Below are 18,487 nucleotides of genomic sequence, written 5' to 3'. Positions count from 1 at the left end.
TAGGCTATTTCGTTAGGCGGTGAATGATTTCTTTTTTTTTCTTCTTTTTTTTTATTAATTTATTTTTCATTTTAAAAAATATTTTCATTTAAAAAAAAAAAAAAATAGTAGTATAATTTACTTTAAATTATAAACTATATAGCATTTTTTTGTCACTCATTTTTTCAAATTTTTTTCTTCCTTTTTTTTTTTGTATTTTAAAATATGATGAAAAAATTTTTTAAACTATTAAAATGAATAAATAAGAGAGAGCGTTATAAATTTTTTATTACTAAATTTTGTTTAACATACATATGACATTATTTTGTAAGTTATTAGATAGCATTTAATTTTCATTTTTTTTTTCCATTTATTAAAATAAATGAGTAAGAAAGAAGTTTGTAAATTTTTCATTCATATATTGACTTACGTATGATATTATTCTATTATTGCTCAAACTACACTTCTTTTTTCTTTTCTGATTTTGAATTTCAAAATAATAATTGTTTATTATAATTTAATGAAAAAGAAAAAAAATTTATGAAATGTGTTTGTTCACGTTGTGATCTAGTGAGAGTAGCATAATGGAATGTCCGTGAAAAACGGTCGCCATAGGTTGGTTGATGGATGTATGATTGGGCGTAAGGGATTATACGCGATGTGTTGTCTGATTTACTGGTAGACGATGAGAAACTAAGTGGAATAGCGCAAATAATTGAATGATAAGTGATAAGGACAAGTGATAAGTGATAAAATATGACAAAGTGTAAAAAACATTATATAAGTTATCAATGTGTCACTTTTATTCCCGAGATAAATGAATGATTTTATTCTTGCTGCCTCAAATGTTAGTTTTAACTTGGTGAAAAGAGAAAGAGGGAGAGAGAATGATTATTATAATGTAACTGAAGGTATATTTGATTAAATGGTAAAGTGAGGAGTGATAAGGTTTGAGAAATATGCAATGAGTATTGCTTAAGTTATGCAAATGTTAAGTTGTTGATAATTGATTTTGATTATAGGTTAGCAAATATTCTTTTAGATATACTTTAATATTGATTTAGTCGATAAGTAGGGAATAATATGGTACTTAACAATGTGTTTGTGTAAATTACTTTATAAAATTATTAATGCTAGGAATTTTTTATTGATGAGATACCTAGTAATATTTTTTGATTAATTGGTAAGTAACCAATGTTAAATATTTTGCGGTACTATTCGGCGCACATTGTTTATTGGTTCTCCACAACATGTGCTACTAATTTGTAAATAATTACCAATTAATGAATTGTATTGATGAATAATGTGCAAATACTGGTAATGAGTATGGTATGAATAGTTGATAATCCAATAATTTAAGCTTTGCTAACGCCTTTTCTACCTAGCATGTGTGTTGTTTTCCCAAATTCTTTTGAATTCATAAGTTTTCCTTATTAATTTCTTAACCCTCTCCAAGCTATATTCCAGATTTTTACAACAGATGCGTGTTTATGGAAATAAGTTATTTACATAGTTACCGAAAATTGCGTCTAATTCGTAGCAATATGTGTGCAGTAATGAATTTTCTGCATTTTTTCAGAAAAAAGAGCGACATTTTTGATAGAATTAGAAGGGAATGGTGGCGGCAGATCCAATATTAGATGAGAATGTTCCGGAGGAACCGTCCTTTTCAGACAGCGAATATGGCTTTGTAGAAAGCGCAACTGATGAAGGTATAATATAATGTTCTCTATATAGAGGACAAATTTCACGAAAATGCTTGCTTAGGTTCGATCGGGTGGAAGAACCTATCTTTTATCGCTTTTAATTTTTTTCTTTGTTCTAGTTTATTTTATAGAGATGAGACATTCTAATAATCTTTTTCAACTGCATTATCTAGATATTTTAATTGTGCCTTGAAAGGTAAAGAAAATATGATTGTCGAAGAGGTCAGCATTGTAGTGCTCACTACATGTATTGCGGAGGAGCGCCAATTAGCCTTAATATTTGTTTGAAATGATTAAGTATTTTGGGAATTTTCAGAATTAGTTGGAGATATATTACGGAAGAGGCCGTCTTTGAGTGAATATGACCACTGTTGCATAATAGTTTCCGGCATACCGATAGTCGGTGAAAATCGTTTATCGAAATTAAAGAGTGTACTGGGTAAAATTTTCGGCCGGATCCATCCAGAATTCAATGATTTCTATCCAGTTGATGATAATGGTTTTACAAAGGCATGTTGCAATATAAATATTTACCTAGTCATATTAAGTCTAAAATCAAAAACCAATCAAAATTTTCAAAAGTTGTGATGTAAGAGTTCTGACTGTGAATGGTCAAGGTTTCCTTCGAGTGATAGTGTAAATGAAAGTAATATCAAAGTTTTTTCTTGTAATAAAAGGAATCATATGTTAACCGTTGTAACCACTTGTTTTATTTCATTGGATTGGAATGAAAAAATACTTTAGTATCATTACAAAACCATTTTCTTTGCAAAAAGTATGTGCCAAAATTAATTCTGTATTGAAACTATAATTAGTGTAAACGGATGATGGATATGGAATATATTATATATCAAGTCTTAAGAGCAAAAAAAATCATTTGGTATTCATAATCCGATCAAAATTACTTAGAAAGCCTTAAAATTTTATAGTGCATTTCAGGGCTACTGCTTTGTGGAATATCCTGGGAGCGAGATAGCCGAGAATGCTACAGCAATATTGCATGGTTATCTCCTCGATAAAAATCACACATTTTCGGCTAATCTTTTTAATGATTTGAATAAATTCGAAAAACCAGATGAAGATTGGAAACCATTAGAACCTCGACCATATAACAACATTGTATCGTTTTTGTATTTTTTCCATTTTAACTTGTACATGAATGTATAGGTTCATATTTGAATTCTTAGTTGTATAAATGGAATGAGTTTCTAGGGTGACTTATGGTCTTGGTTACAAAATGAGAAATGCTACGATCAATTTGCTGTCCATTATGAGCGTGACGCACAAGGCTCTAAGTATGGCTCGACATCGCCGTTTGTCGGAGTTTACGAGTACCGAAAAGGACAAGATCCTGTGCCTGTCACGGAACGACATGTATATTTTACATAATTGGGCTTTCTTTATTATACTTTGCTAAAGAATGAAGATTAGATTTTGTTTGTTCATTAGATTAGTTTTCACTTATAAGTATTCTTTATTGCTGAGTAATTAGTGAACAGATATTATTTGATGCTATTAAAATAAATTTCGTTTCAGTATTGGACTGAAACAGTATTTAGGTGGTCTCCCAATGGTACTTTCTTTGTAAGTGTTCATCGTATGGGTATTGCATTATGGGCAGGAGCTAACTTCGAGCGTTTTGCTCGTTATTCACATGAAAATGTTATAATGCTCGACTTTTCGCCATGTGAAAGGTATGTATTGAAGGTGTTTTTCGAATATTTAAGCAACCATAAATCTAGGCACATTATCCAGTAATGGTTGTCAAGGAAATTTCTCTTTTTTAATATTGATTCTTACAAATTCTGTCGGTGAGAATATCATGGAGGTCTTGATCTGAGTTTTTGCAGCTATAGTATAGGAGGCATAATTGAATCTTTGATTTAAGTTATAAAAGCAAGAAATGAACATTTCTTTATAGATTTCTTGTTACATATTCATTACCGGAGAATCGATGGGCTGATGATACTAACTCTTTACGTATATTTGACACTATGACTGGCGAAATGCGACGTGGTTTTTCGTTGCTTACCCAAGAAGGATCCAATGAATTACCCTGCTGGCCATATTTCCAGTATATTTTAATGTTATTGAAATATTTTTTAAATATTTTTGTCTTGTACGGTATCATTACTTTTGATCAAACTATAACTGGTTATTTGTAACTGTTAAAGAGAACAATGAATGTCAACCTATAATATAAGGAAAATTAAATTTGATTTTTCAGATGGTCAGCAGATACTCGAGCTTTGGGACCGGATGAAACATATTTGGCTTGTCCAGAAGCGAATGGATTTGTGGCGTGTCCGAAACCTGGTGGTAATGGAATCAATGTCTATGAAACGAGGAATTTTACCTTATTAGACAAAAAGCATGTAGTAATTGAGGGTTTACGAACTTTCCGTTGGTCACCAACACGCCCCATTCTTGCATATTATTGTGACGAACGTGTAAGTGTTTGTTTTCATCCATTAGGTGGATAAAATAATTTACTGTTAATTTACTTGCCGTTTTTGCTTCACAATGGTGGGATTTTTTCTATAAAAGTGATGTTAAGACATCAGATAATGCACCAGCGGAAATTGGTTTAATGGAAATTCCATCAAAAACGAAACTTCGTGCTCAACGGATATTTTCTGTATCGGAGGCAGAACTGTTTTGGAATAAGAACGGTGATCGATTAGCCGCACATACGGAACGTTACCAAAAGAAAAATATCAAGACATCTGCAAGTGGAGCTGTAGAAGAAATTAAGTATACAGTAAGTTTCTATGATTATAACATCTTTTTTCTCAACACTTAGTTTTTAGTATTTGAAGTCGAATATGTTGCTTTTAAATATAGCCATTCGGAATTATGAATTGTGAAGAAACAACTTTCGAAAGAAGAATGACAAGATTTGATGGGGCTTTAAGATCTTGAAATCCCTCTTAGAAATGTAGTAGTGCTTATTTAAATGAAGCAGCTTATATAGGTTAAGAATAATTTAAATGAATTATTATAATCTGATGTTATTTATAGAATCCGACTTCACATATAGAAATTTTCGATGCAAGAGGGAAAGATATCTCCGTGCTTTCGATGCCTCTTTCCGAATCGTTTATAGCATTTGACTGGGAACCATCTGGTTAAACATTTTTTTTTCTTGTTCTGTTTTCTTGTTTTTTAATCGGATTCTATTGCGAATTCGAAGTAATGTGATTATTTAACAAAGCAGTTTATATGGCTGCATATATATTAAGTGGAAATCCTATAGTTTGCCGCGTTGAGATTGCATTTTAAAATGTAGATCAAAGTGCATCTACTGCTAACCGTCCTTGATGAATATACGCGGACTGTTTAGTATTAGTCCTGAGTAATCTTTATTTCAGGTGACAAATTTTGTGTGCTTGTCGGATCACAGCATAAATCAACTCCTCTTATATATTATTTGGACACAACCAAGCATGCGCCCCAGCTGATATCGAAATTCGAACCAATGGAACGGTTCAGTGATGTTCTTTGGGCACCAGCTGGTGGTTGGCTTGTTGTTTTTTCCGCTGGTACCGCATCGGGCAACATAATGTTTATTGATAGCAACGGAACGCGACCAACTCGTACCAATTTAGTTGAATATCCAGGCTTCAATAAGGTTAATCTAGTGATATATGAAAAACTGAGCTTTTCTGTCTGGATATCGAGGATGTGAAAGGAGTGAGAAAGAAAGGACTGCAGTCATTCACAATGTTAGTCCTTTATTTTAGGGAAGTTGGGATCCTACGGGACGGTATTTTACAGCAGCTTGTACAATTGGTGGTGGAAAAGGTGATACAGGTTATCGTATCTACACTTTCCAAGGAAGAGAACTGTACAGGAAACCGCTAGATCGGCTGATGCAGTTCAAATGGAGACCACGTCTATCGGTTAAATTACCTGATGAAACTATTAAGGTGGCTTTGTATTTTCTTTTTAGTGAGAAATGACATATTCATTATACTATTTTAGTTTGGTAAAAATGTGTAACATTCAATGCATTCAAAATGTTTGGGATGCATGTTACTGATTTAAGATTCGTTTGTGTCGTTACTGGAGACTATAAGTTATTAACCGAACTTATTTATTGGTATTAATACGAAGCTCTATTTATTATATTGGTGCTGTAAAATTATGAGTAAAAATGATTACTTTGCAGATGATTAGGAAAAATTTGAAGACTACATCAGCCAAATTCGAGGAAGAAGATAAAATGGAGCGTGGAAGGGCAACGAAGGTTTTTATTTATTTATTTTTTTTTTTTTCCTTTTTTTCACTTCATGGCCTTTGTTTGCAACTTTTATTCATTTTTTTGTACTAGTTCGAATATTATATGCGTATATTCAGGAAGTGAGCGAAAAACGCAAAAAAATTATGGCTGATTTTGTCCAGATCCGTAATATCTGCACGAAGAAATTGGCAGAAGAAGCAGAGCTACGCTTACAATTGAGAGGTTTTTCCTTCAAAACGGTTTATCTACTCATAGAGTGTTTTATTGTCAAAATTTTGTGCAAAAGGAATTTGAACTATACAAATTACCGGAAATATAAACAAATTAGAACGACAATAATAAATATGGTCAGTTTCTGTTTTCCTTCATCTACTTGGGGTATCTGTTCTTTATTGTTAAAAAAATTGCAGGTGGCTTAGACTTATTGAAAACAGACAATGAAGACTTAGTGGAAGAAACTATAACGGTACCTTTAACTACAGAAAAAGTGAAATTACAAGAAGCAACAATACCTGAAGAATAGAAAAAATAGGGCATTTGTTTTTGGTCGGAAAGCAACTTCCACTTTCCGACTCTTCTTTTCTTTTTATTTTGTTACGCTGCTTACCGAGTGTTCTCGTTTTTGCATCTGTTCTTAATGTTATCAAGTCCCTTTTTTCTTTCTAATTATTTCTGCGCTGTTATGTTTACAATTTGTGGTACTTCAGTAGTACCCAGTCTGGTTACAATCCTTGGTTATTATGATTTGTGCATACCACCACGTCTAAGGTATTATAAAGCAATGCTTTTCAGTTAGATGCGTTGTGATGTAGCTTATCTGTCTGCTTACTTTTATGAGCCTGTTCTGTTATTTGCAAGACTATTTTGTTTGCTGTTCCTTGTTATGGGTACTAAAATGACATGATCTTCTATAATCCTGACATTTGTTCTCAGTATATTCGAATGAGAACCAAGGAACCAAGGGCTAGTAAAATGGAGGACAGTAATAGTAGTAAGTACATGGCACTTGCTTATATAACCTAATATCTTTCAAAATATTTGATTTTAATGAGGTAATGTAAAGCGCGAATTGCGGAACATTTCTACAATATAGTAGACTTGATGAATCACTTTCCATGAGGATTGGTATTGGTTACCTAACAAAATTAGATGATTGAACAGATGTAAAACAGCTTCGAAAGATATCATGAATTAAGCATATCGCGGCATCAGAATAAATTAAGGAAAGCTTGCGGAAAAATAAGAAGCAGGTCGATCATGCTAACTGGAATACTTGCAATGTAGAATTAGGTGGAGGTTATTGGTCGATTAATGAATTTTTTCATTTCATTTTTCACTGGTACATAAAAGGTTGAGAGAAGATGGTAGTAAAATTTATTTACAAAACATATAAAGGCACATGGGAACAATGATGCAGAAATTTTTGTTCGTGAAAATCCGGGATTTGCTACTGCTATACCTCACATTTTCTAAATCTTCCATGTTACCAAAATATAGCTTACAAAGAATTAGATCATACTATTGCTAAAACAACAACATAACAACAATAAAGAAAAAAAAGACAAGATTTCACGAAGTAGTTTGGAATGGAGATCACATGGATAAGTGGTGCACTAAAGAATATTTATTGCCTCGAAAAAGATGCAATACGTTCGAAATACCGCTCTACGCACTCTTCTAGTTGTTTTGCATCCTGAAATTAAAATAAATTATTATGAGGACATTTACGCACTGCTTTTGCCTATTGCAGGACATTCACTTTTTGACAAAACCTATATATTTTGACCTACTTCATCTCTAGCTTTTCAAACAAAACGCTTTCTACATTATGCTATTACCTTCAAACTAAACTAATAGCTTCTAAATAATTAAATTGAGAATTAATGCGACACAATGTTAAATTCATCAACTTTATTGAAAAGTATTAAATAAAACTATAGAAAATTTAAATCTCAGTCGGGTAATAATGAAACTAGCACTGTCGTTAAAAAAAAATTAATTAAAGAATGTAAAGAGATTTAGAAAAGACATAGCTTACTTCTTTTAAAGTCACATCATCTCTTTTACTAATTAACCATAATACCCAATCAATTTCTGTAGCAGGTATTAAGCAATGTGAGTTTCGAGATGTTATTTTTTTTGATTCTAAAGTTATCTTCTTTTTGAGTGTTTCACAGGCTAGATGAAGATGATCGAACATTATTAGCAAATAAGCATACTGCGCTGCGCATCGATCCTGAAATATAATACAAACCATTTAAACATGATATTGGGAACAACAAACATTTATAACTATTTACCTAGTGCAATTTCTTACACCATACATAAAATTTAAAACATTATACTTCATAACAATTTGATAGCCATGGAGGTATATGCCACTGATGCTGAAGAAACACATAGGTTACTGTCCACAATATCGTGAAATCTTCCGGACATCTTCTCATGGCTACTTCCAAATATCCTCGTAAAATAGCCCAATGTCGTTCACGTAAACTATAAAAATATGAATTTCGAAATTAACTGCGTAAGATATTTTAAAAAATATACCAAACAGTTAGATCAACAAATAATAAGATAGCTCAACGCATAAAGATAAAATCATTTGAAAAAATTAAAGCAACCTGGGTATTTTCCTCACGAATTTTCGATTTTTGGCTACCCACCACGGTTCACCTTTCGGTGGTTTTGCATCCAAATGAATACATTCCACAGTAACCGCTTTTAACAATGGATATGGTTTTAAATCAAAAACCCTGAAAAATAAGACTTATTTAATTAAACGAAATATATTTGTTATAGTTAGACAAGAGAAGAAAATGATAGAATAACAAATTCTTACTTGCTCACTTCCCAAGCATAATCAAAGAGTTTCTTCTGAATGAGTTGCTCGAAAATTTCTTCAAGTTTGATAGGCGGTGGGATTGATTTCTTCTCTTTTGGATTGTAATTTGCATCGAATAATGCCAACCGGGCTGATGATAACAGCGCCCTCTGGAAACAATAAAAATAATTTATGATGTTCTATCCAATATCTACAAAAAATAAAAAGTATCTGTTCTCATATGTATAACGTTAAGAAATTTCGTACGAAAATTCACTTTTGAAATATCATTTAGCATCCAGATAACAAGAGCATTTTTGCCCATTTTCGGCTCAATCTTCTTCTGCTCATCTGCTGTTTCAATTTGTTCCGTTGGATTCTTACTCTTTTCCTTAACAAATATTTTAAATCAAATTACTAATAAATTTCAAAATTTTCATTTAAAAAAAGATATTTAACTTCCGTAAGAATAATATTTTACAAAAAATATTTTCACTAAAGTCAGATTTCCTTATGTGATCGAATCTAAACTATCAAAAGATACCAGTGATGCTGGAAGCGTAAGGAACTGATCAGCTTCTGGCAATAACGAAAGTAAACTGACAACAATACTAAGAGCACGACTACGACGAGATAATACATTTCGATTCTGTAGTTCTGACTGTAAACGACACGAATATTCGAGCATTGTTAGTGCTGCTACAAAAAGTAAGCTGTTGTAAAAAAAAATAGTCGCAGCAAAATTTGTCATCACAAATGTAACGTAAAATATAAACAACTATAATTATAGGTCAGTTTTATAATCTGAGAACAATATTCACTATCAAGATTTCTAATATTATATAAAGAATATTCAATAAAGTTTTGCACTAATCTTTTAAAAAAGATTTATAATGCCAACTATCATTTTAATCTGACCACTAAACATAGTTTTGACTAATAATTTCACCTCGCTGAAAGAGATCGCGTTTGACATGAAATGCATAGATTAGTTCGTAGAAATAGCCATCTTTACTGATATCTGAAGTGCGAGCGTTCGCTTTCAATATACTGACCACCTTAAACAATTAGAAATGACCAAGCATAATGTAAATTACTATCAAATGCTCTAAGTTTGGAAGCAATAATTTAATTCGGTGGCACACATTACTGCTTCCTAAATTTATTGTTTGTTCCAATTAAAAATCAAAATCACAAATTGCTCTCTATCGAATATTAATAAAACAATTTTTTTCTTTCCATTTTCTATTTCTTTCACTTCTCCTAGGAAAGATTCTAGCTAAAAGTCTTGTAATGTTTCTTTTTTTTTCTTTTTTAAATATGTAATACTGACCTGCTGTTCCATATTCCCGTAATTTAAATCGACAATGACCGCATTTTTCCTTTGCTCTATTAATTTCGCTAAAAGTTCTCTCAGACATATCCGACGGTTTTCCGGAACTGGATTGGAGAGAAGGGTGTTTAAGGCTTCTTCATATCGTCCCGTAATAAGTTCAAATTTAAAAACAGACGTATATAATCCGGGCTAAAACGTGTGTGAATTTGTGTGTAAAATTGGAACAGCATAAAATTATTATGCTAATAATAAAAGACTCGTAATTTTTTCCAAGAATCTAAAAAAAGAAGATTACCAAAACTTTAGTGCGCTTCGATTGCAGTGCTTCTTTCAAGGCACGTTTTGATAAATAAACTAGCTGTTCGTGAAAACCATGTGTCTCCATGACAGACATAACCTGAAACACTCAGTTACATATCTTAATTTCGATTACCATTTGTTTGTCCAGAATTCAGGACGTAACATAAGTAACAGATGTTAAATTACTTTGTTGAGCCATTCACAATGATATTTAAACTTACCTTCAATAGATATTGCAATTCATTATATGGTTCTTCTGAAAAATTACCATCAGAAGAAAGTACCCTATTAAGCGCTTCATCTTCCCGATTAATACCTTCCACTGCATCCAAGAATGATTGCAAAGCCTGCAAATAACAAATATTTCTTGGATAGAGGTAAAGTTCAAACCAAAATGGCGAAAAAGCGAAAAAAAAATACCTTTTCTGGATCTCCCAAACCAGCAAGTGCATAGCCTTCGAAAAACCGAAAAGCAGCATACAGTTCTGTTATATAAGGCTCATTCAACTGACAATAAGCCTAGAAAAGATAGTGTTAGCCCATTCACATATCCAATTATTTAATAAATTAAAAAGTAAAAAAAAAAAAAAAAAAAAAAAAAAAAAACGAACTTGTAGTGCAGAATACTGATGATAATTAGCCAAAAACCTGGCCAATACCATAGCTGTATTTTCTGGCCAAAGAACAACCACAGCGTCATTAACAATTCTATTAATAAACTGCGAGTACGCTGATGTTGATTGTTTCAGAGGCGACACATAAGGTAACTTTTCAACACCAATACCAGCTTTGTCTTCCAGACTTTCTTCTTCATCCTCCTCCGTATCGTCTTCTTCATCTACTAATTCCTTTAAAAAAAAAAATAATAATAATCAAACTTGGTAATAACAAGTAATAACAAAAAATTTAAAATGCTACAACATTCCACTTAAAATAGCATAGTTTCACATATTCCAGTTCAAATCTACTTCAACATTTATTCAAATTGTATGAGAAACGATGGCAATAAAGAAAACTGAATAACCTTATCCTGTGAATAACTGAGTATGGTTGGAATACCAGCACTTGCGAAAAAACCATCTGCTAGACTTATTTCATTATAATTATCACTGCAATTAACCAGCTTTATTTTATGCTTTATTATTCAAATTTCTTGTTGAACTTTGAATTAAACCATCTTTTTCATCGGATCACTTAAATCAAGTAAGTTTATTTTAGAGATAACAAAAAGATGAGCACTTACATAGAAATTCGCAGTTTCATTGTTTGCGATAAGATGCTAAATTGTCGATTCATATCATGAAGTGACTTCTCATGAGTAGTAACTGTAAGCCCCCATCTGGCATCTAATGGTATTGTCTCCTGAATATAGTAAGTATGACTGTTACTTTAGCTATAAGCTTGATCCTAAAAGATCAAAATCTGGTTAAATAAATTAAATAAGTTTAAGGCATATAATGAAAAGTCATTACATCCTGAGAAGAATAGATAGTTTTCACCAATTCCATTAGAGCAATAAAACATTGGCTAAGGGCTAATCTGTCATCAATTAAACGCTCGAAGTGGGTGGCTAACAAGCCAACTGTAAACGATCCATGAAATGGCGTTTCGGCTGCTGCTAAAACAAAACATCCATTTTAGCTAACAAATTGCTAAGAACACAACTAAAAAAACAAACAATTATTAATCTTTTTCAACAAAGACAGTCATGCATGTAATAATTTGCCATTGCAGATTAGTGAGACCTATAAATGGCTGTATTTTACATGTAGTTGCATTATTCAACTTTACAAAATAGCCTCACTGATTCTGATGCTAATAAATAACATACTGTCTAATTCAAAATCATCGACAGGTCTTAATTCGGTAAATTTCCGGATTGCATCCTCAAAAATATGTGAAACGGTTGGAAATGCATTCACGAACTGTTCACTTTCTTCTACACTTACTGCACTGGCAACCTATAATGCATTTAATATAATGACGAAAAAAGAAAATTCATACATTTAGTTAATATAAGAGATTTTGTCTAAATATTAATAAGAATTTTTGGACCATAACTGACCAAAAAACAAAACACACACACAACAATAATGTAGAAGAGATTATAACATACTAGCCCTCCTATTGCAAATTTCGTAACTATTTCCCAACATATTTGCACATTCTTTTCATCATTCCCAATCAAACGTTCGAACCAGCGCAGTTGCTCATCACCCGGACGACATACGGTAAAACGGCCCTGCAATAACAAAATACTAAAATAAGTAAATCAAGCAGGAACTAACATCCAAAATCCACACTCAAAAGTAGAACTTTGATAGTAGTAGTGATATAATTAGCAAACATGCAAAAGTAATAACCATACCTGCTGTACTGTACCGTATAAACCAAGAGGAACAGAGTGCCACAGACCTAAAGAAAGACATTCATTTTGTATTAATTCATTGCACATCTTCGTAAGCGTTGTCCAGAATCGCTCTTCTGCAGCTTGATTAGGCGGTTTTGTAGCCAAGAGTGAACGGTCTTCTCGAGTAACATAATGCTGATCAAACTGTAATAGTTAAATATGTTTGTCTTCACTATGTAAACTACTTTATACATCCTGCTCATATTTTCCTTTTCCTATAAAGTCATAACTGATTTTCAGTAATAAACATAGATTATCAATTATATTCAGGATTTACAGAATAAAAAATTTGACAAAAACTAAAGTAAGTACCTCTAATGATTCGCAGTACTTTTCTGCTGCTTCTCTTAACATACGCCAATCATGTCGTCTTGCCAAAAGTTCCCAGTTGAAAGTTCCTTTTTTGCAAACTAACTGAAATTATTAGCATATGTTATTACGTGTAGCCAAAGCACACTGACAGATTTTTTTGGCTACAAAATCAGTAAATTCTATAGATGAACCATACAAAAGTTATTGAATAGTAGATAGAAACAACGGAAATGATTCGAAGAAAACACCTGAAGAGAACGTAGCACAACGCCAAAAGGATATCTGTTCGGGTCGAAGATATATGATTTCTGTGTAGCAACCGACTGTTTTGGTTTGGCTTGTAGTACACTCACCTCCGGTTCGCCACCATGGATTTCATTTACTCCTTTCCAAGGAATTGTTAATACGCCATTTAAACTAAAACATTTCATATGGCATGAAAATGATCATTTATTTTTCAATACTCATTTGCAGGTACATATATAGAAGCATGTTTTTGATTGGTAATTAACTTATCGAATGAGAGGGAAACAAATGGACAATAAAGAATTCCAGAAATGATTTCGTGAAAAACAGTAACAAAACTTTACTCACCAATCAATTGAAGCAGTACGCAAACAATAGCGAATTCCATCCGAAACTTTACATAAACAAATAATATCCAGAATATCCTCCTGCACTGCACAAGTGAAGTCCACTACTCCGCTCTATAAATCCGGTGAAATTCATAAATTGAACAGAGGATGAGACAAGTTAAATGATTCGTGTCGAAAAAGAACATAATATTAGCAAACTTACGTACTTCTGTTTGGAAAATATTGATAAACGAGAAATATCCACTACGTTCTGGCAACAGATATGGATCAATTTTCCCCAACATAAACTAAAATAATTACTATAATTAACACAAAAGTGACATGTTATCTTCAGTGGCCACTTTATACCCTATCACGACAAACTTTTTCTTCGGAAACAAAAATCGAATGCTTAAGATCTGTTAAAGTATGATTAAAGAGCATCAATCCAGCCTTAAAAAATATTGGTTACAAAAGTAAACGATCAGATACAGATCAAACTAATCTGCTTGCGATTCTCCATAATAATTCCAGCGTTATATTAACCTACTAAACTTTATGTCAGCAAAGAACAACGAACCACACAATGGTCATCAATTTGAAAAAGCACGACGACATAAAAACAGTTCTCGTTGGAGCAAGTCTTTACCATTTCCACAGTTACTAAAAAAAAAGTTTTGAAGAAGAAAACTTCCACAAGACAAAGGAAAAAAAAAAATCTTTATTTAGAGGTAAATATAAAGCAAAATACCTTGCTCGCCATCGCCTCCGTGGCTATTATGTACCATTATATCATATAAATTCCCATCGTATTCTTTTTTGCCATTCTGGAATTCATATGCTACAAGCAGATTACTTCCAACCAATGTAAGAAAAATGATATAAGCTTGGATTTCGGTACATTTAACTAACCCATCCATAGGACAATCCAACCATTGTTGTATTTACAAATGATCGACTTACTCTAACGTCTTTTGCTACCACTTAATATCGTGATTACGTATCTAGGTTACATTTTCTGAAAGTATACAAAAAGTAAACAAACCATATAAACATGCAGCCTTCTGTCGTCGAAAAGTACATAAAAGAGAATGTCATGATAAACAACACATGATGCCAAGCTAACAACCAAGCTTAGCTGATGGGCTGCCTTCATAACCCGTTGTAGTAATCCTTCGCCTCTTATTACTTTTTCGTAACCTTGAATAACTTTTTTAACGCAAATATTGTAATTTGTTGCTCATAAGTAATTCAGGCTGGCAACTTTTCATATTACGACAAAAACTTTGCATACAGAAAGAAAAACTAAGTACTGCTTAGACTTGTGGAATAAAGTAAATCAAAAATCAGTGCAACATCTAAAAGAAACCTTGGCCTCTACTTCCCGGTTCATGGCGCATTTGCACAAGAACAATTTGTCCATCACCTAGCGAATATACAGCAGATGTACCAGTACTCGTAGTATGCATGATACTTGCACGACAGGCACTTTTTGATGATGCTAGTTCGTAGCTATCATAATTGTATAGAAAGGCCTGATCTTCAGATAACTTCAGGACGGACTGAACCTGTAAATAGTTAAAATTTTCGTTTCTATTACAGAATTTTGGATTTGTCAATTCAATTCAGGTAAGCTAGGAAAAAAAAACCTTAGTCTCTACCTCCCTTCTCTTTTTTTTCTACTCTTACTTTTTTTTCAGTTTTCAGACTTATCTATTTTCTTCGAAACAAAACAGGAACATTGACTATAATCAGTATATGTAACCTTGTTCTTTTTCTGAATTGCAATTTCGAAAGTAAATCGATAAAGAGCATTCTGCGTCGGCACTAATAATATCAGTTTATTGTGTGCGAAAGAGAACTGTGTTCCAGGTATAACATTAGCAGGGCTAAAGTTGAAGCATAACGAAGCAAAGTCGAAAGGCCGTTCAACGCTTCGTTCTTCCAACAGCAACGATGATCGACTCGATCGCCTGTAATATCTGATTTGGAATTATCTCATTTGGACTGCTATCCGATCCTGTTTTCTAACACCTGATCACGCCTGATCCAAATTGCTCTTCGATCCTGATCTTCAAGAAAACCTAATATAGATCCTGATATAGATCATCTCCATCAAGAACTGCAACTAACATTAATATAAGAAACGAAACTGTCCGAAACCTAAATGCTTTAAGTATAAAAAAAAAGAAGGAACTAGCCAAATGATGAAACGATCGATCATATCCGGTACATCACGAAAGTCGTAAGACCCAACTGCAGGTTCAACCTCCTCATTGGTTAGTGTGTGCAATTCTTCACCTATTTTACAACACATTTCAGAAATACAATATATCTAGAGAAATAATTATAGAAATATTCCGGAAGCATATTTTGTAATACATCTTTGACATGTGCACAGCTTTTTGATTGCTAGGCAAAAATAAGACAGAAGTAAAATTATTCGAAAAATTTTCAAATTCAAAAGCAAAGAATAAAAAAAATTACTTGAGATTCGAATCACCCGAATAGGTTGAAATGTATAGGTTGCAGCAAATACAAGTTCTTCGCCTTTCAAACAATCTGTCATACCTGGTAGCCCTAAAATACCACATTACTAATCAAACTTATCTAAAAACTAATATTCATAATTCATTCAAAAACTAACACCTTTAAATTTATTCAAAAACAAAAAACAAAGACAAAAACGAAAAAAAAAAAAAAAAAACTCATCTTCAGATAATTCAAAAATTAACAATCTTAAGTGATTCAAAAAAAAAAAAAAGAAAGCAATCGTTAATGACCAAAAAGTTAATTAATCTATTCGAAACTAACAATCTTCGCCAATCTATTTATTAAATAATACGAAATCAAAGAATCTTATATAAAATTATCACAAACATCAATCGAACATTCCGCCAGGTATCTTTCACTAATGCCACCATGCAAATTTCATATCCCATATGTCATTGTTATCAATTTATAATATCTTATTTTACATGTCGAAGTAACAATTCAGAATTTTTATCAATTGAGAACAATATTTCTACCATACTTCAATCATTGTTTTCATTTTACAGTAATCCATCGAGAGTGAAGTAGGGTACTGTAACTTACCGTATGTTGGAATATAAGCTAGACATCGTTCTAATTCATCCAATGATATAAAAGTATGACACATGATTAATTCACTTTCCACTACCTATTAAATGCAATTTTACTACTTATTAAATGCACAATCTTTTCTTTAGCTTACTTTCAAATTTAATTTAAAATTAATATCGCACAATATTGGTATCAGCAACACTTTTATCTGTTATAAAAAGAATTGTAAAAATTAATTAATTTGAAAAAGATTGAATAAGTATATGAAAAAGTAATAAGCAAATAAATTGAAAATTTCTACTTTCTAATGCAAAAAAAAGATGTAAAATTTGAGCAACAAATTATTTTTGATCAAAAATTGAATAAAAAATTTTTTAAAATGTATAATAATGATTTTTTTGACGAAAAAATATGACTAAAAATGAATCAAAAATTTAATGATAAATTATAAACAAATATTACAAATATAAGCATTTATTCTCATAGCAATCAAATTTTTTTTTAAAACTATTTTTATATTGCATACATCGAATTTTTCTGATTAAAATTTTTAAAGTTTTATCATTTGGTAAAATTATGCACAATCAAAAAAACGATTTTTACTTGATAATATGTAAACTTTGCATTCTTACCAAATATTTTAGAATAAACCTATCGTTTAAGATTTTTCTTGCAAAAATTTTAAATAAACTTTAGCTAACAAATTTTTTGGAATATGTTTCGTTAACAAATTTTTGCGATCAATTTTTAACATTTGACTAGGAATACATTTATCCAATTACTATGATAGTTTCAACTTCTTATTTATAATATATCATACATATACTTATATTAATACTATGAAAATAATAAAAAATAATTGATATTTTCCAGTGTAAAAAAGGATATATTGTGGTATAATTTAATAAAATGAAAGATTAAAGGAAAGAAAATAAATAATATTTACTGATTGCATTGTTCTCGACATAATACATCCCGCATATTTGGAATTTTCTCGACATTGAGGATATTTACCGCGGTTTTTTTTACTTGTTTATATAAATAGATAAATTAGTAAATATATTTGTAAAGATAGCAATTTTTATTTTATATGATAAGAATAATTAGAAATTAATCATTTCTTTAAATTTTTGTAGTCATTTTCCTCGGGAAATAGCAATCTACAAGTTTTCTCTTAATTTTTTGAAATCTTATTTTTTATAATTGAAATTCTATAATTCATAATGTTATGATAAGTATGTGAAAAGTGTAATATATTTTAGCAATATAATTTTAATAATGTTGTTAATTTGGTTTATTAAGTTTTTGTATGAGCAGTATCAGTTATCTAAGATTTCTATTTTTACCTGATAAATGTGATTATTTTAATTTGATAGTTCATCAGCATATCATCATAATTTAATGATTATTATCTATGAAATATGTTATTACTGTATTATTACTGTAATCAACAACTCATTATCATATTTTATTACTATCAGAATTTTGATATATTAATTTTATGAATATTAGTAAAGTGTAATAATTGCATTATAATGTATTAACTTAATGTTTCATTATTTTCATCTTAATTGCAATGCAGTACCACTTTACTGTAATTATTATACAGTACTACCTTTCTCTCATATTCTTACGGTAAATAATTTTATTGTTGGTAAGATTTTTTTCTTTTTTTTTGATTGCTATATATTTGTGTAATATATATATTTTTTTTTGAT

The 18,487-nt window shown here is 31.3% G+C and overlaps 2 protein-coding genes across 4 annotated transcripts; one reads left to right on the top strand and one right to left on the bottom strand.

Annotated features, from left to right (window-relative positions):
- Positions 1 to 1,594: 1,594 nt before the first annotated feature.
- Positions 1,595 to 6,451, top strand: Bma-eif-3.B (Eif3s9 protein, putative; the record flags this gene model as incomplete). The annotated part of the gene is made up of 14 exons (XM_043078011.1): positions 1,595 to 1,691; positions 2,002 to 2,195; positions 2,625 to 2,804; positions 2,898 to 3,059; positions 3,222 to 3,379; positions 3,607 to 3,759; positions 3,913 to 4,135; positions 4,243 to 4,446; positions 4,707 to 4,812; positions 5,057 to 5,316; positions 5,429 to 5,614; positions 5,857 to 5,934; positions 6,045 to 6,150; positions 6,339 to 6,451. The coding sequence occupies 14 exons, from the start codon at positions 1,595 to 1,597 to the stop codon at positions 6,449 to 6,451; spliced, it is 2,220 nt and encodes a 739-aa protein (XP_042933945.1).
- Positions 6,452 to 7,552: 1,101 nt separating this feature from the next.
- Positions 7,553 to 16,845, bottom strand: Bma-npp-6 (Uncharacterized protein; the record flags this gene model as incomplete). Of its 3 annotated transcripts, XM_043078009.1 has the most annotated exons (31): positions 7,553 to 7,621; positions 7,967 to 8,164; positions 8,274 to 8,424; positions 8,553 to 8,684; positions 8,771 to 8,922; positions 9,030 to 9,143; positions 9,297 to 9,451; positions 9,702 to 9,810; positions 10,086 to 10,277; positions 10,384 to 10,485; positions 10,610 to 10,735; positions 10,809 to 10,907; positions 11,000 to 11,236; positions 11,413 to 11,497; positions 11,632 to 11,750; positions 11,861 to 12,006; positions 12,220 to 12,349; positions 12,505 to 12,630; positions 12,757 to 12,942; positions 13,111 to 13,212; positions 13,359 to 13,527; positions 13,705 to 13,817; positions 13,913 to 13,993; positions 14,266 to 14,348; positions 14,437 to 14,512; positions 14,731 to 14,885; positions 15,055 to 15,253; positions 15,451 to 15,658; positions 15,887 to 15,986; positions 16,173 to 16,265; positions 16,782 to 16,845. In XM_043078009.1, the coding sequence occupies 31 exons, from the start codon at positions 16,843 to 16,845 to the stop codon at positions 7,553 to 7,555; spliced, it is 4,071 nt and encodes a 1,356-aa protein (XP_042933943.1). The 3 variants fall into 3 exon arrangements, with proteins under 3 accessions (XP_042933943.1, XP_042933944.1, XP_001902513.2); XM_043078010.1 differs by lacking the exon at positions 16,782 to 16,845 and having other exon boundaries at positions 16,173 to 16,254; XM_001902478.2 differs by lacking the exons at positions 13,359 to 13,527; positions 13,705 to 13,817; positions 13,913 to 13,993; ... (6 more) ...; positions 16,173 to 16,265; positions 16,782 to 16,845 and having other exon boundaries at positions 13,111 to 13,152.
- Positions 16,846 to 18,487: the final 1,642 nt, after the last annotated feature.

The sequence above is a fragment of the Brugia malayi genome (genome assembly GCF_000002995.4).
Source record: "Brugia malayi strain FR3 genome assembly, contig: Bm_v4_Chr2_contig_001, whole genome shotgun sequence".
In the NCBI taxonomy this organism is placed as follows: domain Eukaryota; kingdom Metazoa; phylum Nematoda; class Chromadorea; order Rhabditida; family Onchocercidae; genus Brugia; species Brugia malayi.
The sequence above is the reverse complement of the archived record's forward strand: the minus strand, read 5'-3'. Positions and strand labels throughout refer to the sequence as shown.